Raw genomic sequence first — 24395 nt, 5'->3', positions numbered from 1 at the left:
CTCTGGGTTGTCATCTACCACACCAGCATCTGGCCAAGCATTTGAAGTCTTCATTTTTAGAGCTAAAAAGGGATTTTTGTTTTTTGTTTTCCTTCCAGAAGGGAGGAGGGGACGAGATAGATATTGCTCCAACAATAGACTGAAGAAAAGTAAGTGGGCACTTTCTATCTATAGGTGCATTTATGTAAGATCCTATATTCAAGGTTCCAGTGTATCACAGCTGCAGAATTGTGTTCTAAGTCTGAACTTTAATTTAAAAAGGTAAAATCTTTCTAACCCTTTCTGATGGCATGGAAAAGGGGAACCAAGTCTAAGCAGATCGAATGATATCTTCCTGAGTTTGCAGAGAGCCTGAAGCAATGGTTCTGAAAGATATAACCTTCCCCATTCCTCTCAATTATGGTGTTAACCCTGAAACCTAAAAGTGGTAGATTTAAATCCCAACATTGTTAGTTATTTCCTGACTGATCTTTTTAGCAGGAACATCTAGCTAATATGCATGTGCTGCCACCCCAAGCGGTTTCACTGAGTATTGAAAGTCTCAACTGTACCCTACACAACTATCAAAACTTCCAGTTTCTTTTCACCCTCCAACTTTTATGAGGCATTAGGTGTTTTCAGTGCAAAAATGTGCAGTATATTGAAAACTGAAAATGAGGACCGTGTCAAATAAACCGAATTTAGTCTCAAAACAAATACCACAGGGGACTCAGCACCTCTGAAAATCAACTCCCTGGTATATAGATTGATTCCTTTTTGGGGAACTTTCTCTTTGTCTGCAACTGAGACAGTAATCAAAACTGTTCCAGACTCTTGTTTAGAATAATTATCATTGTCCTATTTTATTTCTTCTTTAAACCCCGTCGCCTCACCTTTATTTTAGGCTCCAACTGAAGCAAAGTGTTGTAGTTAACATTATAAATTGCACAAAGGAGTCTTGGGGGAGCTCCATTGGCTTTCAGTTAAATATCAAACTGGCTTAAGAATTGCTTTGATGACTTACAGAATAAAGTGATGCACAAATTGGGACATATGGATTTATCCAAGTTGTTTCCGGTGTTTGAACCGAGCTGTCTGATCTTCTGAAGCGGGTCTCTTGGTGGTTTCACATGACAGGCTTACCGAGCACATGCTTTTGGGTGCTGTGTATGCTAAAATTTGGACTTGCTCCAGAGAGGATTTAAAATGTTGAGTCGAGTTCATTTAAGTCAGAGTAAATCCTCCCCTCCCGCCCTGAGTCTTACATTTGGGAGGCTCATTTACTCTATTTACTGTGTCACTCTGTCTTCTGACACAGATGCTTTTCAGAACCCTGGTCTGTTTCTCTTGGCCAACATTTTATCCAGCTGCTTGAAGGAGACACCCCTGTCAGATGACTATGAAGACAACAGGTCAAAAAGATGCAGTGGTGCCCTGGTAAAGCGGAAAGGAAGCAGCCAATGCCAGATTGTGGCCTGTAGTTTAGAGAAGACTTGGAAAGAGTTGGAGAACCCAGAGGTCAGTTATCAGCATCAGGGCCACAGCAGAGATCAGACAGTGCTGCCATACTTCTCAGTGTTACCTATTAGATCTTGAAACAATGAGCAGGCAGCACAAAAGCCATGAGAAGAAGTGATTTTTCTTGGACAAATCAGACCCATGTATAAACAGCAACAACAGGGCATATCTTATTTAATGGCCTGCCCACTGGGCATAGGACCAGTATAAGGACATTTAATTTAGCTATCTTGAGCTGTGAGATAGTGATCCACCAGTCAAATTCCAAGGGAGACAGAAATGAACCCATTTGCTAGGCAAAAAGCTGTCTGTGACACATGAATATGACAGCTGTCCTCTTCTGATGCCCCATCCCAAGAAGACCACAATTTTCCCACACCCATTACAGACCGTGGAGAGATTCAAGGTGGCAAGGTTGGTCGTTGGCTTGCAGGTTAGTTATCCCATTTCCATTCTTCTTCACCTCACTGCATTTGAGGTAAGAGAGAATGACGCAATCTCTGGATAGTGTCCTTCTAATGTTCCTAGATCCATTCCTAGCACTGATTATTTGCCTCATTTACCTTTCTCTGTCTGGCTCAGGCTGCTCTTCCATTATGGAAAAATTCTTGAAGTTGCCAACACCTGACAGACATCTGTGTGCTTATTGAACTAAACCTCATCCCCAGCCATCGCCCCTGGTTACTTGAAGACTTGAAAGGGGTTTCATTAGAGATTGCATAGGGATAGTGCCAGTGGCTCTCACCTGCATACAGAATTAAAATGCATGTGTCCATAAGTGACAGGCCACTATAAATAGTGTAAATGTACTGAGTATTCTCTGTTTTATTACAGATTTACCAAGTAGATAGCTGGAGCTCAGTGACCGTGATTTCAACAGGTGGCTGAATTTTAACATCAGAAGATGTAGGCGTCTTGTGTGGGTCTAGGATGTTTATCTAAAACATCAGTAATGTTCCTGGCATTAAAGTACTGCCAATATGTTCATACTTCAGAATGCTTCCTATTATTGGCCATCTCTCTATAGGGCAAATTTTCGCCCCCCAATAGAAAGCAGGATGAGTGACTTGTGTACAGTGTGGGAAGGGCATGGAATCTTTCCATTGACAAATGGGAGTCAAGGCACAATGCAGCCAAGCTGCCACTGCATGGTGACTGCAGCTGCCTCAGGGCAGTAGTAGCAGACTTGGCCCATTACTCATTTCCTATGCTGAGGTTTCGGCAAGTAGATCCGTTTAGTTCATGGATCCTCTGGCCGTACCTCTTGCTCTCCCCGAAATGTCCTTCCTTCAGCACTGTCATAGAGTGAGCCTCCATGGTATGAAGAATGAATTGGAGTTCCCCTTGTTTGATCAATTTGGTCTTCTTGGTCTTGGTCCCCCCGCTTCGTCTTTGGCTGCTTTTCAGGCTTTCCAGCTCACGGAATGGGAAGCAAGGTTTTCTTCTATGTGCTTAGGTCTTAAGGGGAATTTAAACCTAGTCTTCCACTCCCTCCCAAGGCTCCAGCCCTGATATACACACTGTCTTTATGTTGCTTTCTAAATGCTGTTTTTATTAGGGGTCTATATGTTGCATAAATACAATACACCATTGATCTGAGAAGTATCACAGTCACAGAAACTGTTTTAGGTTTTTGGATTTTACTAATTAAAAATCCCTTTGTAGGATTTCCCAGATATAAGATTCCCATATGTACAATATATTGGATATGAGTAAATGTGTAATGATTGTGTAAGTGTTCACGTTTTTATTGGTATAGTACATTTTTTCCACCATTAGAAACGTTGTTGTTGTAGTTTGCAGGGGAAGGGGTCTTTATTCCCAAAATAAATGGTAAAAACTGACTATAAATGGGGCTGTAGCAATCTCTTGAGCATTAGCATCCATCCACTGGAGAGGGCACAAGGTTCCTGGTGAAATGGAAACTACAGCATGTGTGTCTCTGAAGGGTTTGTATTTCTTCCACAGAAACCACCAATGTAAAAGATGAATGTCAGACCCTGGGAGTGCCGTGCTGATTTGTACACACTAATATAAGCCCAACACTGTACATCTGAAACACTTATCCTCTGAATCATGGCACATATGTTTGTTGCTCCGAGGCATCATTATCTCACTCATCATTACTATAGCTGCCCTTTAGCATGCAGTCAGGATTCTAGTACTCTAAAGATTCCGAATACTATATATATTTCTCTTTTTCCTAACTATCATCTTATTTGTCTATCTATCTATCTACGTATATGCTTGGAGAGAGTGCTACAAATATAGGGGGAGCAATAATGAAATCCTCTGGGTATATGCTTTAGGGCATAAACTGACCACTGATTGGTGAGGTGAAGAAGAAACGTCTCCTATTGGGAGAGGATCTGTTATGGAGTTTCTTGCTACTTCCTCTAAAAACATCTCATGCTGGAAGCCACTTTTAGAAGCAGGATAATGGACCAGGTGAACCAGTGGTCTGATCCAGACTGGCAATCCTTTATTTGTAAACTGCAGGGATAGTAGGTTAGATTATGGCACTAGATGATGCTTTGTCTATTTTGATATTTCAAGTTGCCTTACAAGCACAGGACTGCTTGTAATGGCATTGGACTGTGACTCAAAAATGATCTTTTTGCCAGAGGACTTTGGCAGCGAGCCAAGTCTTATGGTGTCTGAACCACAATCTGTGTGAACCAGGAATCCAGGATGGTTATGGACTGCTGCCAAAAACAGCCAAATGAAAATAATAGGTTTTGGTGGAATATGTTTTATTAACATTGCACACAAAAAACTATGTCAAAAGAACAATCAGGTTTCAAAGTCCAGCAAAGTAGTTAGGGAATGCCACAGTTAGATTGACTGTGCACCCTTAATCATCTCTTTTGTATGCATGCATTATAATAGTCTTGTCGAAAATCACATAGGTAGTCTGTGGCAGAGCCAGGAATAAAACCCAGCATTCCCAAGTCCCAGTCCAGTTCCTTAACCCCGACATCCTTTCTCTTTTTGCAGCTCTCTGCCTCATTCACTGCTCTTTCTGTTCACTGAATGAGGCAGGGGTCCTCTAAAACAGGGGTTCTCAACCTTTTTCTTTCTGAGGCCCACTCAACATGCTAAAAAACTCCATGGCCCACCTGTGCCATAACAACTGGTTTTCTGCATATAAAAGCCAGGGGCAGAGTTACGGGTAGCAAACAGGGCAGTTGCCTGGGCCCCACACCACAGGGGGCCCCCACGAAGCTACATTGCCCAGGCTTCAGCTTCAACACTGAGTGATGGGGTTCAGGGCCCTGGGCTTCAGACCCATGTGGTAGGGCTTTGGCTTTCTGGCCTGGACTCCAGTGAGTCTAATCTAGCCCTGCTTGGTGGCCCCCCTGAAAACTGCTTGTGGCCCCCCAGGGGGCCCCGGACCCCTAGTTGAGAACCACTGCTCTAGAACAAATGGAATGAGACCATGTAATTAAAGACTGTCATCACCTGGTCAACACACAGATTTGCACTGGGTTAATTTAAGGTGTGTTTTAAAATGGATATAGTTAAATCAGCACAGAAGTTTGCATGGACGCTTACATTGGCTTATATAGGTTTATTTGCATTTGGTACACTTTTTCAAAACTGATTTTAATTAGAGTGGTGTAATTTCTTTGCATAGATAAAGCTGACCTTAATTCTGGAATTTTCTAACATCTGACTTTTTGACTTTGAAGTCATAATATTATTTTAACATACATTTTGTATGTAATTTCCTAGGTTTTTATATAGAAAACTGGAAAATAAAAATATCCATTCTCTGGTACCATATTGACTCCCTACATAAGTCATCAGGAGGGTTTGAACCTATGAGTTTTAAATGCATAGCACAGACCTCTACCACTTGAGGTGTGGAGGGGGGTGGGGGAGAAGCTAATAGCAGTAGTACACTATTATCTTTCATATGTCTAGCTTCTAGAGGGGGAAGTAACACACTACCAGTTGCTTGCACAACTATTGCTAGACAGCAATGGAATGTTAGGAGTCCGGATTCCTGTGTTCTTTTCTTGTCTCTGATTGTGTTCTCATGGTCATGGACACCACAGCCAAGCACATAGCTTTGAGCCATTCATTCTGATAGGCAGATTAGCTAAGTGAATGAAAGTCGTGTCTGCCATGTTAGAGGCTGGATTCTATTTCCAACTTTGCCAGAAGTGACCTTGTGCAACTCCTCAGCTATTCCTTCTGTAAAAGGGGAAAAGGTGTTTTGCTGCTGCTTTGCCTGTGTCCTGTCTGGAGCTCTAGCCAAATAACTTCCATGTAGGAGGCTCATTATGGTCTGGGAGCATACTTAGTGCAGTTGGCATGCAGGAAGGAGTGTGGGGTCTAGGAGAATTGCTCAATGCATATGAAGGGTCAGTGAGGCTGGGGGCATGCTCAGAGCAAATGGAATATTTAGAGATTTTAGGTACAAACTGTAATAAGATGTACTGACCATGTGCAAATGGAAACTTTCAGAGGCTTATAACTCAGCTAGATCTGAGTATACTTTCACTGGGAAAGCAAACGTCACATCTCGCGTCTCAGGATTACTCCTACCAAATTTCAAGTTCCTGCTCCAAAACAGAGAGAAACTAGAACTCTTCAACAAATAGTAGAGAAAATTGTTTACTATTGGCAAAGCTATTTCTTTTTCCCTAGTCATGTCCTGGGAAATGACTGTGCTGTTTTTTGCTGAAATAAAATTAAAAAATCAACCTGAAGCTGAGAGCAAGCATGGAGAATTTCAACCGAAACTGCTAAAGTTTGGCATAGTTATAAGCAACTGGGCTTATATTGAAGGCATTTTAGATAACCTTAACTATAGTGCTACTATTAGCTCTGCATATAATAGGACCAGACTCTGCACTCCTCTTTAGTCAAGGAAACTTTTCTTAGGCCTAGCTGTATGCAGAAGTTATACTGGTAGAATTCATTGTGATGTAAGTAAACCAATGTCAGTTGTGTGTGCCCACGTTGCTGTGCATACTGTGCTCTATGCTGCTTCCCCTTTGAAACCTTGTGTCCACAGCACTGCATCTGCAGAAGTGTGTTGTACTGTGGGTACCTTTGATCTGGGCTCATCTCTTGTTCTCTCAAACAGGGGCACCATAAGTTCCCTACTGACCTTCAGTTGAATAGAAGAAGAACAGCCAGATAAGGGAGAATAAGAAGCTTATGGCTCTGTCCATCCACACAGTATTCTGTTTAAGAAGGGAGATAACATGCGTCTATAAAGTCTTATCTTCTGTGTTTAAGGTCAGATCCTTAGCTGATGTAAATCCACTGTTCTATTTACTTTAGTGGAGCTGTGGCCAATGGACACCAGTTGAGGATCTGTCCCAAAGTTTACAGTTTTTGGATCTTTAGAAAAATAAATGACGAATGATGATGCATCCTGAAGAAATCTTACCTCAGCAAACCACAATGATAGCCCTTCTGTGGCCATTATCCTATGCTGGTGTGCTTGGTTTAGGATTTGTTGCCATGGCTATGATCTTGGTCACAGGGCAATCTCTGGGCTTGATTCTCTTCTAATGTACACCAGTATAAATTAGGAGTAATTTCATTGACGTTAATGGGCCTGATTTCTTGCTGCCTCGCAGCCTGTGAATTCAGTTACACCTATACAAAGTGGGGATAAAATGCTACTATTCTGTGGTTAGACAGTCAGCTCGTGTAAATTGGCGTAGCTCCATTGACGCCAATGGCACTGCACCAATAGTAATCAGCCGTCAGAGCAAAATCAGACCAGTCTATTTATTACTTTTACTACACCTAGAGGTTGCTACCAAGATCAAGGTCTGCGTTGTGCTAGGAACTGTACAAACATATAGTAAGAGACTGTCTCTGTCTTGACATCTTGCAGTCTAAATAGACCAGACTGGCAATGGGTAAGAGGGGAAACAGGCAGAGAGAGATTAAATGATTTGCCCAGCATCATACAGCAGGTGAGTGGCCAGAGCTGGGAACCAAACCCAGGGCTCCTTAGGAAAAAAAAGAAGAAGAAAAGAAAGATGCAGCAATGTAAATGAGAATTTATTAACAACAAAGCCCCAGGTTCTGTTACTACAGAAATAAAAGAAAAATAATTTATCCACCCACGCTTACTTTTTCTGACGAAGGTAAGTGAATACTGCTGTACTAATAGAGTGTGACGCTTGAATCTCGAGCTGCACTTACTGATGCAGAACTGAGAGGTAACCAACATCTTTACAAAAATAATATTCCTCACAGCCTCCGTGACGGCTGCAGAGTTACACTGCTTTTCATTCCCTGCACATGTAATTTGCATTTGAAGGTCTCTCCAAGCCTACAGTGATGGAGTCAATTGATGCAGCTGATGGACAGCAAGGACAGCAATGTGGGAAGGAACAATCCCAGAAAGCCTCACCGAGAACTCTGCAGCATGGCTGGGCTGCTTGGTGGAATGGATTAACGACAGGAGGCGGTGTATGTTTGTTCGCCATCTTGCAGATATTGGTAAGGCACTAGCATACTTTATAACTAGCTCAAAATGAAACCCTAATTTTTAAAACTGTTCTTGTTGTTAGAGATTTCAGTCGTGTATTGTTGTGTAATTCCCAGCTGGTGCCGATTGGCATAGCTGCAGTGAAGTCAGTGCTACACTCATCATTACTACAACTGCTATGCATCACAGGCCACCCATCGCAACCTTAACTCTGCCCCTTTGCATATACCAGCCTTCTATCGCCCCCTTTAACCACCCTTCTGCAAACACCCCTTTGCCGGACTGCCTTCTCCCAACACAACCAACTGCTATACCAAACATCCATAATGTTGGGAAAGGATAATCTGGTTAAGTGTGCATACAGAAGGGAGTGGATGGGGTAGAATTAAGATTGTGGTGCATGGTATATGATATGGTAATGATAAGGTTTGTGCCTCGGGGTGGAGGAGTAGAGGGTATGTACATGTAGGTGGCTTAACTCTTCATTTTCTTGTTTTTGGGGGTTGGTGCCAGCCATGTTGTGAGTAGCAATCCTAACTGCTTGAAATGAATTTTTTTGCATATTAACATACATGTGTATGTATCTATATGTATATCTGTCTTGATATAGCTATAGCTTTATACATTTATAAGAGTTGTGTTGTAGTATGCTGTGCATTTTATGTATTCTAATAGCCTTCCATTAAGAATTCAAGAATAAAATGCTATCTCTCTTTATAAATTCTCTTAGCCAGAGTTTTGTTGGTGTAAATCAGCGTCTCTCTGTTGAGCTCAAAGGAGCTACACCGATTTGCATCAGGCTCTCTGTCTTTTTATTCTAGTTAAGCTGCAGCATAGAAAATACCTGACTTCTTAAAGTGAAAATGATGATCAACATAAAATCAATGAGAACTAAATTAGTTAATTATGCAGTCTTGAAATGAAAATGAATGTTTGTCTAATGAGGAATGCTTATTATGTATTATCTGATTGCACAGCTTTTCTGCATAATGTTATGGTACAGCGGTTTTGGGACAATCCCAACAGCTCAGAATGCCTTTGACCTGCTGTCCTACTTGCTAACACCATTTGAACAGTTCATCTCAGATCCAGGAGAGGTAAGTTTGCTTGTTTCTCTCTATTTAAGTGCAGGGCTAAGGTCAATAGCCTTGGGTAATAATTTTGGTATCTTCTTGGATTAAATGTATAAAAGAGATGTATTGTATTAAAACATGGTGATTGCTGTACTGTGTATCTGCTCTGGAATGGAGAAGAACCCCCCCCCCCCAAAATAAATGTATATTAAATTAGTCTTTAAAAATCCAAGGCCAAATCTTTTTGGCCCTGCTATTAAATCAAATGTAGACCTTTGCGCCTGCTTCACAGAGGAGTAAAAGATTACACAAGGAGCAAAGCAGTGGAAAATCAAGCCCATAAGGTTTACTTCACCATAAGAGAAGGGCTAGAACTCAATTTATGAAGGCAAATAAAATATCTTAGATTCTGCAGAAGCTGATGGAGGCTCACAAGACTCACCAGAACAGTTTACCAGCTCAATTCCAGCCCTCATTGAGAAACGTAGTGGGCCAGATTCTGGCCTCGGTTACGCCCATGTGTCCACACTGGAGAAGATGAGTGTAACCTATGTAATTTCATTTGAAATGTGTTTTAAATCATTAGCCTCATGATAAATAAAAATAATTCTCCTGATTTTTCTTTTTTTAAAAGAGTTTTAGGCTGCGTCTACATTAGAAACATTTGCATTGGCAAAACTATATCTATGAAACTTCCCCAGTGCAAACTCCTAATGTGTGACACCACTCTAATGCGGGGTTTACACTACTGTGACTTAATCTGGTGAGTTACCGGTATAATTACATTGGTGCAAATGTCTCTAATGTAGACAGAGCTTTAGGGTGTGTCTACACTGCAGTCAGAGACGTGATTGCAGCATGGGCTGGTATACCTGCACTAACATTAGCTAGCATAGCTAAAGCACAGGCTAACAATGAGTATGTTCCCAGGGTCCCTAGCGTGCTTGTACAGCCCACGCTGCAGTCCATGCCAATGCATCTTCGCTGCTATATTTAGCCATGCTAGCTATACCAAAGCTAGCACAGGCATGTCAACTTGTGCTACAATCACACAGCCAATTGCCGTATAGTCCCCTCCCTGTGTGGCTACAATGATCAGCCCCTTTGAAAATCAGGCAAAAATATTTACCATGTGAGTGTTTGGAGTCGTGGTGCATAACTTTACCAGTAGTAGCTGTGCAATGCATATAGGAGATCTGACTGCTTATGTCTGGTGCTTAAAGTACAGTGGAGACTGCTTTCAGTGTTCCCTGAACAGTGTTTGTGAACTTGGATATTACCTGTCCTTTCGTTTATTATAGACAAGTGCTTTTTATATGACTTTTTTCTCAGTTGGATTCATTGTGCATAATCAAAACTCCTCCTGCAGCAGGAGGCATTAAATTATCTGCATGTTATTTGCAGTGTAATTTGTCAATCACAAATCAATTGTTCAGCCCAGAAATGTCCTGACTTAGATGACTTTAAGTAAAAGAAAACATAAAGCAGGTTCAGTATGGAGGAGTGTGATTCTCAGAATGCAGCAAAATAAGACAAGTCTGAAAGTACATTCACCTGCAAAAAAGCCCAGCACACCTTTCCAATTTTTGAATATAAACATTTGGCAGACATACCTCGTCTGTTAAATATGTGTATATAGAGATTTCACTCAATTTAATAAAATCACTGGAAATGACATAGGTAGTGTAATGATGCTTACTCTGTAATATGGTAACATCCTGTTAAATAGAAAGATCTGATGACTATATTCCCATATAATGTCTCTAAACAAAAGCTAACTATTGCAATGGTTGTTTTGTTTCTGGTATTTACATGGCAAGAATTTGTAAACCTATTGAAACTTCCTAAATAAATAGTTTAAAAAAATACTACCAGTCTGCATTTGCACAGATGTTCATGCATATCATTGGTTATTATTTATTATAGCACCATTCCCTTGCAAAAGAAAGCTTTAAAATGGTTAAGCGGAAACAATCTGCTAACGTTCAGGAAAGTGACTCTTCAACATGGATCTCTTTAGCTGTACTTAATGAGCCAATTTTAAAAGCCTGGCTTTATTGAAGTCAGTGGGAGTTCTGCCACTTGCTTCAGCGGGGCCAGGATTTCACCTTTGATCTTTTTGCACTTCCATACTGGGCCAAATCCTGCAGGCCTTACTCAAGCAGAACTCCTGTAGAAGTTAGTGGGAGTTTGGGATTTTGTTCCTATTATTGACTATCATATTGAGTGAAAGTCACCCCTGTGCTGAGGGCCAGCGCGAGGCCTATGCACTACTTACTGCCAACTTAAGACCTGCAGATAGCACATCATGCATAGGCATGGATTTCGCTCATGGTGCTGTAAATAGACATAGCACTTTACATAACATTTCTGGATCATAGAGTTTATGCTAAAGAAACATGGCAGTATAAAAAAACCCTTGTGAAATGAATACCAGGAACAATAGGTAGTTTCTCACATGTTCCCTTATGTCCTATCCCTTAATCGCTGTGTGAGTTGTTGTCATTTCTGTTGTTTCACAGGACCTGACCAGAGTTGGAAGCATTGCGATGTTATATTTCCTGCTGTCTTTAGTTTCGCTAGGATTGTTACTCATAGGAACTCTGGTAAGCTACCGTATTAGAAATCCAATGTTCTTACTGAACAGCGCTAAATGGATTCACACCCTCTTGCAGTGTGTTCTTACAGGGTGTCTCATTTACTCTGAGTTGTTTGATTTCAAAATAATACCTTTGGGCTACTTCCACATAATTACTGCACACTTTATGTAGCAAAAGTGTGGAGTGCACTTTCCCTTGTTCAGTTTCCTTGATGAATGGTGATTCATCAGATCCCTTTATTTCCTCCACGCGCAGGTAGAGAATGTATTCTTACATTGAACAGGAGGGTGGAGTCCAGCAAAAGAAGGATCTAATCTTACTGCCTTAGCAGTCAAGTGCAAAGCACCCATTAACTCCAGTGGCAACAGGAGCTGTCCCATAGCACTGAAGAGATTTGGGACTGTATACACCTATGTATGTAGGCCAAGGCCCTACCTGCTTAGCAAGATCAATCAGGCCTCTATTGTTAATGTTCTGTTAGTTCTCAGGCAGCTGGGAACAGAGGGAGAGCACCCTTCCCTTCTCCACTGATGGTGCAGTTGACATGAAAACATGCACTGCCTGGGAAATCTAAGAAGAAGTCATTGTGATTCAGGGGACTCCAGTCACACACCTCAGGGTGCCAAGGCCCCAGTATATTTTTATGTTGGAGATAGGGAATGAAATTCTTGAAAATAGAGTTTACAAATATGGAAATGCTGATAGACTGTGATCTAGTGCCCTTTCTGTCATATACCTTCTGACTGCCCAGGAGGTAACAACAGTTAACATGCATGTGGTGTGCATGTGTAAGCATTGTAATGCAGTGTATACCATCGTTAAGTTCACTCTGGGACAATATACTGCTGAAGGGTTCTGCTTAATGTATCAGGCTGAATGTGCTTTTTAAAAGCATGCACAAAGCACAGTAAATTAGTGTTAATACCTCCATTATTCTGATCACTGGTGTGGGCAGTGAGGTTAGCGTGGCTGTGTAATTTTCTACTTTTTTGATGATGATGCTGTTTAGGCAGGTGTATTGTGTGATCAAATAATACACTTCTGATGAGTGCACTTATTAAAGTACAAGAATTGGACTTTTCATCTTCTCTATGAACTGTGTGAAGTTAAGGCAGTTTTACAGGGAAATACTGCAAGCTGCATTATGAGGTAAATCAGAATAACAAGGGTGCGATTTCCCTAGGGAAATGTATCTAACCCCTTTGTAGGTGTGTTAGAACATTATGGGGCTCCTTTATACTCACCTCATTTATATCACATGAGTTAACTCTTAAGTGAATGTTCACTATGCGCAAAAATCTCATTTTTTACTGCTGTGAATCCGGAGTAACTCCATTTAAGCTTAGAGTTACTCCTGATTTATACCTGTGTGAAGAAGAGCAGAATTTGGCCCAATGCAGTCATTGTAATGTGTTGACATGATCTGGGACTTTCTTGTAACAAAGCAATTTAAAAACAGAGTCTCCTGGTTTACTATAGGCTAGATGGGAATCCTACAAGTCTGCTGTGACTAATGGGCAGTGCATGGTTACTGCACGGGCTGAATTTCACTGTGTGCTCAGAGCACTCCACAAACACAGACGAGTCACAGAACGGCTCTACCTACTGCAACTCCTTCTCATGCCAGGTCACATGGGTTTTACAGTTTGAACACATCTGCTGTTACAGGCATTTGCAGAACAGCATCATGGAAATAATAAGCTTACTTACCAAGAAATTTGAAAATAATGCAAACAGTGGAGCTTGGCAGTGTTCCTAGAACCCCAGCTTGTAGGAGAATGGACAGTTTTATCAATCGGTTTCTCTCTATTTCCCCCCAGTCTCCTCTCAAACTAGGCTCTTTTGATTGCTTTTTCTGGTTCTTTAACCATGTCTCTGCCTAGAAGGGATTTGCATAGGAAGACAGCTAGAAGGTGATATTTCTAGACAGAGAAGTGCGTTTATGATTAGATTAGTTTTGACCAAAGAGAGAATCCTACATACTGTTCTCCCGAGAAAGGGAGAGCGTGAGGATCTTTAACATTCTGCTCCATCCCTGTACTGATGCTAGTGTCAAAGTACAGACAGATGGGAGGCAAATTATGCATCCTCTATTCAGGGGCTGCCCTAATTTATGCCCCTGCTTCAGTGGCATAGGCAGGGGTGTCATATTGCCAGAGTGCAGGTCTGCCCCTGACATGCCTCCTCTTGCCCTCCATCCAACCTTCCCACCTCCAGCCCATGCTTGCCCTGGGGTATTCCCGCTTGCTGTGGAGGCAACAAAGATCTGGCAAAGCTGACTATGCACCTGGCATACAGGGTCCCTGCGCTGGGGGTATTCCCAGAGGAGGGCACTTCATGTCTGTCCTGCGGCCTCTTTGTAGCAGCACATCTATAGTGCAACAACAAATTGGGCACCTAGATTCTCTTGAAGCAAGGTTTACTCAGCTCTTTGCCCTCTGCAAGGTGGTAGATAAACTGAATGCAGGCACCTGAGCGTGGGGGGGTATCTTACAAATTACACCTTCGAAACTGAGGTCCTGTCTGCTCTGTGTGCACATTAAAGATTGCCTGAAATCCAGAGCCCAGCTCATCCCCACGGAGTATTAGAGTTCATAATGCTTGAAAGCCTGCCTTTAGTCATTGTGAAAGTTATGACACCCTTTCCTGGGAATCCTGGCTGTGATGTAATGTTACTGAACACGGTGATTCCCAACCGTGGACATGGACCAGCTCTAGCCTAGTGAGTCGTGACTGAGGCTTCTGTAACTGGTGCTGTAGGCTTCCCTCACTACCTGAGGGCTAGATTGTGCCCTGATGCTCACCCCCGCAGAAAAGGCCAGCACAAAAGCCTCTAGCACTTAAAACCAGGGTTACGATTTTCCAAGCTGACTAATGAATTTATCATTTATTTATTTATTTTAAAATTCTATTAATTTTAAATGTAATGTAATTTCCTCCAGTCTCTTCATGATCCTTATTCCCCACATGCCTTTTCAGCCGAGAGGAAAGCGCCTTTGTTTCTAAAGCAAGTCCTGTGTTCCTTTGGGTTTCCAGCCTATTGAACCACTGACAAACTCACCCCTATCTGGTTGGTCAGCTCTGCACACGAGCCCATAATGCTTAAGAGTTGCCTAGGCCTTGTGCAGGGCCCCCTGCACAGAGGTGAATTACAGGCGCGCGCACACACACACTGCCTCTGTGCAGTGACGGGGCACGTTCCTGCTTCCTGCAGTGCCTGCAGCCCGTGAACAGCTCCATACAAATGCCCTGGCAGAAACATCCCAGAGGGGGCAGCAGGACAGGTCTGCAGCAAAGAGCAACTGAAAAGTTGTAGCGGAGGGTGGCCTGGGGGACTCAGAGAGGAATTTTACCTTCCTGAATTGGGCTGGCTCCACATCACCTTCAACATGGGTTTAAGGCACAGCGGAGAGCCCTTAGTGTTAAGCTTGTGACGGTGGAGTTTAGGCTGCTCATTAGCATATGGAGGGCCACAGCTCCACAAATGGGTTAGAGCATGCACAGTGGCATCAGAGGTGACAGGCACTGGCTGGTACACAGGTACTGTTGCCCAAAGCAGTCCAGAGCCTCTGGTTCAATAGGCTGTGTGACGGGGCTCAGTCACTACGCCGGTGCGCCCTGCTGGCCATCTTGTGGATTAGCTCCGCAGGTCGGTACACCCTCTTCCAATGGTTCTTCTCTTGCTGTCACGTCTGCTCTCTGACCTGTGTCACTCCAGGGTGTCCTCTTCATGACACAGCCCTCCAGCTGTGTCACCATCTGTGCTCTCCCCTTGTGGGGTTTAGAACAACTGTCCAGCCACTTGGGGAACCGGGACTGCCCACTACTCCAGGTCCCGACCCAGCGACCTTGTACATGGCAGCCATGTGTTGTGTCCCCTCCAACTTCTCAGTATATTTTCCTGGGCCACTTCCCCACAGCCCCAGCACCTTCTTTACCTCAGGGCCTCAGTATGTCAATCCTAGCAGTCAGCCACAAGCTCCGTCTCACTCCCCGGTTCCCTGCCAGCAACTGCTCGGTCCATGGTGGTAGCTTCTGTCCACCTGCTAGGAACCAGTCCTCCCTCCTTACGCTCCAGGCAGTATCTAACCCTGCTCTGACCTGCGGCTCTTCTTATATGGGCCTGTTGGGCCCAGATTGACTGCCTCACACAGCCTCTCTCCTATTGGCTGCTTCCCACTCAGCCTCCCTATTAACCCCCTACATGCCAGTGTGGGGCGGATGCCCCATCACACACCCTCACCCTCAAGCCTGCAACCCTTAGGGGTAGAGATGCCTCCTGCCCTGCACCTGCCTGAGCTGCACCCACAGGTTATCCCTCTCTTGCTCTACTCCCCGCAAGAGGAAACACACATTTTCCTTCTCTTCTTTAGGACCGGGCCTAGTCCTTTTGGAACTCTGAGTTCCTCTCTGTTATTTGCAGGGCCTCCTTGGATCTCTGCAGAGTCTGCTCGGTAGCTACCAGTCTCCCCTGTAGCTCTTTTTATCTGCCACCCAGATCTCCAAGCACCCTCTCCTCTAGGGTCTGAGTCCCTACCACAGCCTGTTTTGCTTCAGTGCGGTTCCCTTATCTGTCTGGACCCTCTCTGTCCCAGTCATCTTATCCACTACCTCTTTATCCTGCCTTGCTGAGTGTGGGAGATGACTCCTTGCCAGGGACACATGGGGATGGGCGGAAGGGGGCTGCAGGGACACATGGGACGGGGCAGATATGCCTGACTGATTGGAAGAGGCTAGGGGTCAGCCAGGGTCTGCATGGGTGAGGCTCCCCTACTCCCTAACAATCGCCCCCCTCAAAAATACTGTTCTTCAAGTGCTTGCTCAAGTCCATTCCATATTAGGGGTGCGTGTGCTCGCCACATGAACTGGTGCCAGAAGTTTTTCCCTCGGCAGTATCCATAGGGAACTGGTTCTGGTGCCCTCTGGAGTGGCACCTGCATGGTGCGGTATAAGGGGCGCCGCTGGCTTCCCCCACCGTCAGTTCCTTCTTGCCGCCAGTGACGGTGCTGGAACGTCTGCTGCTTCGGCTAGCGCTGTTCTGTTCTCTGTTCTTGTGAATTTTGAAAACCTGTAATATAGTTGTATATAGTTAGTAGTTTATTAGTTACCCTTAGTAGTCGTTCTCGAACTCTTGGTTAGTCCCGGATGGGACCTGGGTGGGGCATGCCCTGGTCCCCAGGCTTTACACCATGAGATCGCTGCAAACGGCCTATGCGCATCAGCAATCCACATACCAGCTGCCTAAGGTGCTTAAGTGAAGGGCACATAAGTGACAAGTGCCGTAGCTGCAAGTCCTTTAAACCTAGGACGAAGAAGGAGCACGATATCCGTCTAAGAGAGCTCCTAATGGAGTCGGCACTCACTCCGTCACCGGAGCAGCGGTCCGACTCCACACCGAGCACTGCGGCCTCTGCGCATAGCAGGCTGCATAGCAGCCTCCAACTGTCCTTGATTAGTAGAGGCGGAAGTCATCTCCCCTCAGTCCCTGTGCCACGGTGAATTTGCCCCTTTCTATCCCCCCCCCCTTTCTGCCTAAGGCTGGAGCATTTTTGATTAATATACTCAGTCTACAGCAGACCCTACCCCACCATAACAATTTGGGCTGTCATTCAATTGAGAGAGGAAGGATGATCTATTGGTTAAAGTGCTAACCTAAGACATGGGAGATCTGAATTCTATTTCCTGCTCTGTCTCTGACTTCCCTATGTGACCTTGGGCAAGTTGCTTAGTCTCTCTGAGCCTGAGTTCCCTATCTCGCAGACAGGGATAATATCCCTGCCCTACTTGCAGGAGTGTTGTGAGGATAAATACATTAAAGATTGGGAGGTGCTCAAACATTACACACTGATGGGGACAATAGAGGTCCATAGAACTGTGGCATTTGCGAGTTCCAAAAGTGAATTTTGGAAATAATAATGAGCTCAGATCTCTAACGTTCATGCTTCAAGCCAAACTTCAAAGGGCACCATCGACTCATATTTGGCCCAAAGTTTTTCTAAAACATAAGGCCAATAGAAATGTTTCCATAATTTTCTTTTAAATAATTGCAGTGTAAACAGATCTGTTTAAACAGATGCCTGTTCCCCTTCAGTATTTGTAACCCAAGCCTTGCAGTGCGGTGCTAGTGCATGGGAACCTAACATTGAAGCTGCCTATAAACAAAAGTGAAAACTTCTTTCATTAATTTTCATTGTTCAAGCTGAGAGAAATGCCAGAAATAAATGACAAGTATGTCTAGTGACAAGAAAATTGGCTTTTAAAATCCTTTCTGAGTTAATATTCTAGGTCGTTGTTTATAACTTAAGGAAAGAAACTTGACTTTTTGACAGTGCACGACTTTCACATTTGACAGTGTCCCTTTAAAATAAAAAAACCAAGAAATGCTTTATCCTGCAAGATGCTGAGTGCTTTCAAACTCCCACTGGACTCAAAAGGAGTTGAGGGCACTCAGCATGTGAAAGGAGGAGCGCAGTGCTTTGCAGGACCTAGCCCCAAATTAGTTTGAGTTAGATTGTTCCTAGCCCTGTGCAGTAGAGACAGGCTCAGCCCAAGACCCCAGATCTAAACATCTCAGGACTTTGGCAAAGTACAGATCTGATCTCAGACTTTGCCACTAGGGCCTGTTGCTAATTGCAAATAAATCCAACCTAATGTTCTCAAACAATATAATCTGCCACAGCATCTGTGTAAACCAGCGTGGCTGGGGTTTTCAGAGGGGCCTAACTCCCACTGAAAGTCAGTGCACTGGGGGAACTAAGCAGTAGGCTTAATTTAGGAGCAATGAAATTTCATTAACAAAACATATTAGCAATAATTGGTGCCTGTGCATCAGTCAGTATCGCTCAGAGGAAAGGGCTTAATGCAAGAATTATGGGTGAAATTCTACGGTCTGTACTATGCAGGAGGTCAGATTAGGTGATCATAATGGTCCTATGGTACAATCGTTTTTAAATTTGTGTCATTCTCGATCCTTCATTTTACTATAGACATTTAATTTAAGACATTTGTTTCACATAATTTAACAGAATTTATTCTACAGTTTGTCTTGTTTAAATCAGATTATTAGATTGCAGAAGAGGTTTTATCACTGAACTGAAAATGGGTGCAGGTTTTATGAAGCGCTTTATGAAACCTTTGTAAAATGGGGATTTCGTGAAAAACAAATGTGAATTTGGATATGAATTTGGGATACGGTGCCAGATCATCAGAGATTTGAGGTTTGGGAAACTGGTATTTACTTGTTTTACACCCAACCAAATCCCAGATGGGCAGCATCTAAATCAGGGAAGGTGGTAATCTGTAGATTAACAGAGTTTTGTTAACACTGTGTGAAAGTTGATCAATTAAACAAAAGGACAGTGATTTCACATTGGCTTGTATGTAATAGTCACAAGCACAGAATGCTTCCACTGTGTTCCAGAGCGAAGGCTGACAGGCTACAGGGAACCCTCTGTGCCTGGAAGCAGGATTAGAATAGGAGAAGGTGTATTCTTGTGATCTGTACAGGAAAGCTCCTCATGTATGAAACTGTCCTGTTCTCTTTAGTGCAATTCCATTTTGCTGGGGTATAATGAATGAGATGATTGCTCAAAAGGTGTATCTGTCTTTAGAGTTTACAGAAGATCTGGAAATACATAGATAGTTTTAAAACTGTTTGTTTCCTCCAGATTTGGTATCTTGTGAAAACCCATCCGGATCCCCCCTTTCCCCTACCAGAGGACAGGCGTCAGTCTGTGAGCCGCCAGCCTTCATTCACATATTCGGAGTGGACAGAGGATAAAAACGAGGATGATTTTCTAGATTTCGATCCAGTGCCAGAGACGCCGGTCTTTGACTGTGTGATGGACATCAAAGCAGAGACGGATCCAGCGACTCTGACAGTTAAATCAGTGGGATTGCAAGAAAGGTAGGATAGTTCTGATGGAGAGCAAGGCATTTGGCACAAGTTATGTAGAGTTTAGAAGTTCTGAATGGACCAAATTGGTAGTTTCACTGCATTAAATTAATGTATTTTGTTTTAAAACATCAGTTCTAGACTGAATGGTTATTTAATGTGCTCTTTGTTTCCAGGACAGTCACAACTATGAGATATATAGTGACTTTTTGTTTTATCATTAACAACTTTCGGTACCCATGTTACCAAATCTCATTCGTAATCTGTGTTTGTTGCCTTTAGAAAACCTATTTATATTTGGTCAGCCTCTTATTTTTATCTGTATGTTTATTTTGTTTAGATTCTGAAAATGGTAACTGTATATTATAAAATCTCTTTGATCCTGATATAAGGCCCTCTGTCATCTTTTCTACTGAAAGACTCTCCCATACTTTATTTCTTCATTTATTTCTTCATTGTTGTCAGACTGGTCTTTTCTAAAAATAAATTGTCACACATCTGGCTACTAGTAGTAATTGTTTTATAAATAGGCCATTCCCCAAGTCAGTAACCTTCTTTGGATTGTAAGCTAATAGACCCACTATGGATTAATTTACTCCTTGCACCAGCTGGGGAAGTTGTGTTCCTGCTGGAGGGGATTCACGCCTGGGGAAGGGCAACTTTACAGTGGAAGGAAGAAGGAGTATATGTCGGGCAGCAATCGGTCCAGCGGGGGTCGATTTATCGCGTCTAGTCTAGATGCAATAAATTGACCGCCAAGTGCTCTCCTGTCGACTCCTGTACTCCACCAGGGCGAGAGGTGCAGGCAATGGGACAGTGTCAGCCATCGACTTACCGCAGTGTCCTCACTGCGGTAAGTAGATCTAAATACTCGACTTCAGCTACTTTATTCACATCAGCCACACCATCATATGTCATTATATAATGACTGCATCTGTAACTTTCACTACATGCGTCTGAAGAAGTGAGGTTTTTTTTACCCGTGAAAGCTTATGCCCAAATAAATCTGTTAGTCTTTAAGGTGCCACCGGACTCCTTGTTGTTTTTTGTAACTTAGATCGATTTCCCCCTTCCTCCCCTCACCTCCCCGCTCCCCACAATGTAGACCAGGCCATAGTCTGACTAGTTGCTTGAGGTCTGTCTACAGTAGAAAAATTACCCATTCCTAACCAGTGGGAGTCAGCAACAAGTGCAGTGAACCAGTGTTGCACATTTGTCTGTGCCTGCTGCTAAACTGTCTTAGCACATTCAGCTGCACCTATTGCTGATACCTGTTGTCAGGAATGTCAGTTGTTTCTAGTTTAGACAAGCTCTGAGAGTTCCAAAATCTTCATTGCACCCTCAAAAGCACCATTGTCTCATGGAAAGCAGATAAAGGCCAAATGGAAAGACATGTTTTAATTAATGGAGAGTGTTTCACATAGCCTTCATAACTGATGTCTTCACCTGGGGCTGTGTTTTGCAGGAGAGGTTCAAATGTTTCACTCACGCTGGACATGTGTACCCCAGGCTGTTCCGAGCAAGTCTTCGGCTATGTCATGTCACCAAGAGAACAATCAGCCCGAGAATACCTACAAACGGCATCGAACATTCTTACCGCAGAGGAGCTACACAAGAAAGCATTAGACCCTTTCATACTCCAGACAGAGTTTTTTGTGAGTATTTTGACTTCTCAAGTTGAGAGAAGAGTTTGTGGCATCTGAAAAATGGGACATTGCCACCTCCTGTGACTCTCACTGGAATAAATAAATACACACTCCAGTTCCTTCAGTGAAGCACTTTATTAAATCCCCAAATTTGTTACACTTGGAAATGACTGAATTTGAAGGCTTTCAGCTATCTTTTCATTTGCAGACTACAGTCCTAGTCCTGGTAATGAAGATCTAGCTTTGTTTTCAGAAGGCTTTTTCTCAGCATGTTACTTCTTAACAAAAATGTCACAGTTTTGCCCTAGACTAAAGAAAAAGAGTCAAATTTGCTTTGGGTTTAACTCTTGAATCCCAGAGGGTTACACCAGGCTAGTATATCCACTTTCCTGGTGGATACTCTGTACAGAGCTGCTCTTCTGAATTGTCTGAAAGTTATCGGAGGGTGAAACAAATAGTGTTTGTCCCGCTTAACAAATGCCACAGAGAGTTTGCACTAACTATCCTCCTCATCCACTTAGAAAAATGTTCATTAGATATTAGCTGCTTTTTCAGTTGACAGTATGAATCTGAAAGTATCTTTCCCTCACTTCATGTATCCACTTTTATTTTTGGGGAAGCATTCTGACTCTGCTTTTGATGGAAATACAAGCATCATTTACAAGTAAAATTGGATTTTTTGAGCAGCTTTGTGAAAAGGCTGGCTACGTTTAATTGCAGTTAGCACAATGGCTTTTCAGTTGCTCTGCTCTTTATCCAAGCTTCTGTCCTAACTGCTCGATTCTCCACTGTCATGCAACTTGTCATTTGTACCTGGGCAAAGTGAGCGCAAAAGGATAGTACGAGTGTGAGTGAGTGGAGAATTCTGATTTAACAGTGTGTTATGCCCACTTTGCATGAGTGAAAATGACTGTGCAGCATGCTAAGCAACAGAGAATCGGGCCCTTTGCTTCATCCTCACCCAACTTCATGCCTCTTTTCATGCCAGGGTCTTTCAGAGCACGCAGGTGGGAACCACCTAAGTTAATGCTGACCCAGTCTGCATTCTCTTAAGCATGGAATCCCAGTAGAGTGGCAGGAGGATGATGCTTTGCACAGCTGCTGCCCCCAGAGCCCACCTACTTCCTGACCTGACAGAGAATCCATGGAGGACCTTTTATAGAGCAGAGAAAAGAATGGAACAACACCTCAGAGTACTCCCTTTCCATTTCCCCCCACCTGCAACTGATGGGCTTTCTTCCCTTTCAGAGGCAGAGAAGACATTTTGGGGCATAGTTTCCAAACAGAAGGCCAGACCCTTGTTGTCCTTACACATTTTTTACTCAGTTTTCCTTCAGTCCCACATTCCCTTTTGAGGAAGCACTGAGGAAAAGCTCATTAAAGACCTTAAGATTTGGCCATCAGAAAGTGCCCAAAAGTGATAGGCTAAAGAAAACAGGAGACAGACAAAGCATCTGTCAAAGGAAAACCATCAAGCCAAATCTACTTTGTGACTCATCACTGATTCCTTGGTGGCTGTGAGTAATGGAACCAGTTATCACATTACCCTGGGGGAGGAGCATGGTTGTCACTACTGAGGCCAAGTCTTCATGTAGTTATACCCATACAAAAACTATGTGGGTAAGAGGTGTGATTATTTTACCAGTATAGTTTATACCATTACAACCCTTGATATGGATGTAATTATGCTGGTATGAAAGTGCCTTATACATAATATGATATAATGTCCTTATACCTTTCCCATATGGGAATAATTGGTATAAGCATCATAATATTGATATAGCTGTGTCTACACTAGAAGAGTGGGATCTCTTTAACTATGCTGGTATAATTAAAGCAATTAAACGTTTGTGTGTAGACAAATCCTGACTGTTTAAAAATGAAACATTTAATAATGGACAGGGCTGTTTTAGAGGAAGGTAGTTATTGAGATGCATCTTTGCTGAGGAAGTGCCTGAGCTGGCTACTGTAATCAAGCTGGGCAAGTCAAGAGTGAGTTGTTGTAGCCCATGTGACCTGCCCCATATTACAGGCTAGTAAAGTGATATTAAAACTAGTCAAAAATGTACTTTATTTTCTGTGGGGAAAAATTTGAATTTTTTCCCCATAAAATGTTTTGTCAGAAAAAGATTTATATGCAAAAATGATGACCAGCTCTAGTTAAAATAAACCCTGAACTTGCTACGCCATGTGCTCTGCCTGTCTCTTACTCACATGGCTAGAAATGCTCAACTTCATGGTGGAGAAAGCATCAAGTTGTGCGTACGCTTCGAAGGGAAAGTCAAGAGCAATACCTGCTGGTCCGAATGCTGAATGTCTTAGGGCTTGTGTTACTACGATGATGGGAGAGTTTCTTCTGTTGGCGTAGTTAATCCAGCGCCCCGAGAGCTATCTACATGAGGTGTTAGGTTGGTATAACTACGTTGCTTCAGGGTGTGGAATTTTCACACCCTTGAGTGACATAGTTATGCCAATATAGCTCTGTAGTATAGGCTTGGCCTTAGTTTTTTCTCACGCAAGCAAATTCCCCTTGACTTCAGCAAGAGTTTGCTGGAGTAGTGAGTGAGTAAAACCTGAGGAAGAACCTCAGGGTCTGGCTCAAGGAGAGTTATGAATGACTAAATACTAAGTAAAACCCAAGGAAGACCCTTTGGATTTTGCCCTCAACAGTACACCTGAAAAAGGTGGAAATTAGCTCCAAGAAATGTTGTATAACAATTTATTGTTTGTTAAGCCCCAAAAGTGTGCTCAGCGCTATACAAGACACACAATGCGTATAGCTTTTGTCCCAAAGAGATTAGAATCTAGCCCAGAAAACAGAGAAGCACTGAGGGGACTAGAGGAAGAAATAGCATGGGGTGGGAATAGATTTGGAATTGCTATTCTTACTTCTTTATCATTGTTTGTGGCCCTTCCTGTGGATATCACAGATGAGGATATTCAGTGCAGAGATGGGGTGGAGGGTGTCATGATGAAACGGGAAGAGAACACTTCATTGATAATGGCTGCCATCTTGGCTGACACACCAGAGATAGTGTGGGAAAAACCATGGGGACTGGAAGGAGAGAGAGAAATGAATGAGATTGCATAAATGGCATCATCAGCAGAGCAGAGGTGGATAGGAGTGGGGAATGGATGTAGTAAGAGACAAATGGGTGGTGTCATCCAGAGTGGAATTTTATAGGGCCTTCAGAAGGCGAGGACAAGAAGCTTAACCTT

General features: G+C 43.1%; 1 protein-coding gene across 1 annotated transcript in view; it reads left to right on the top strand.

Annotated features, from left to right (window-relative positions):
- Positions 1-24395, top strand: part of IGSF22 (immunoglobulin superfamily member 22) — a 214540-nt gene that overhangs the window by 102337 nt on the left and 87808 nt on the right. The window contains 5 exon segments of the mRNA XM_024199216.2: positions 7793-7974; positions 8941-9060; positions 11559-11642; positions 19304-19542; positions 20996-21185. Coding sequence (XP_024054984.1) covers positions 7793-7974; positions 8941-9060; positions 11559-11642; positions 19304-19542; positions 20996-21185 — 815 coding nt within the window.

The sequence above is a fragment of the Terrapene carolina genome, unplaced genomic scaffold (genome assembly GCF_002925995.2).
Source record: "Terrapene carolina triunguis isolate 2854851 unplaced genomic scaffold, T_m_triunguis-2.0 Scaffold715, whole genome shotgun sequence".
NCBI classification, from domain to species: Eukaryota; Metazoa; Chordata; order Testudines; family Emydidae; genus Terrapene; species Terrapene triunguis.
This window is presented reverse-complemented; position numbering and strand designations above follow the sequence as displayed.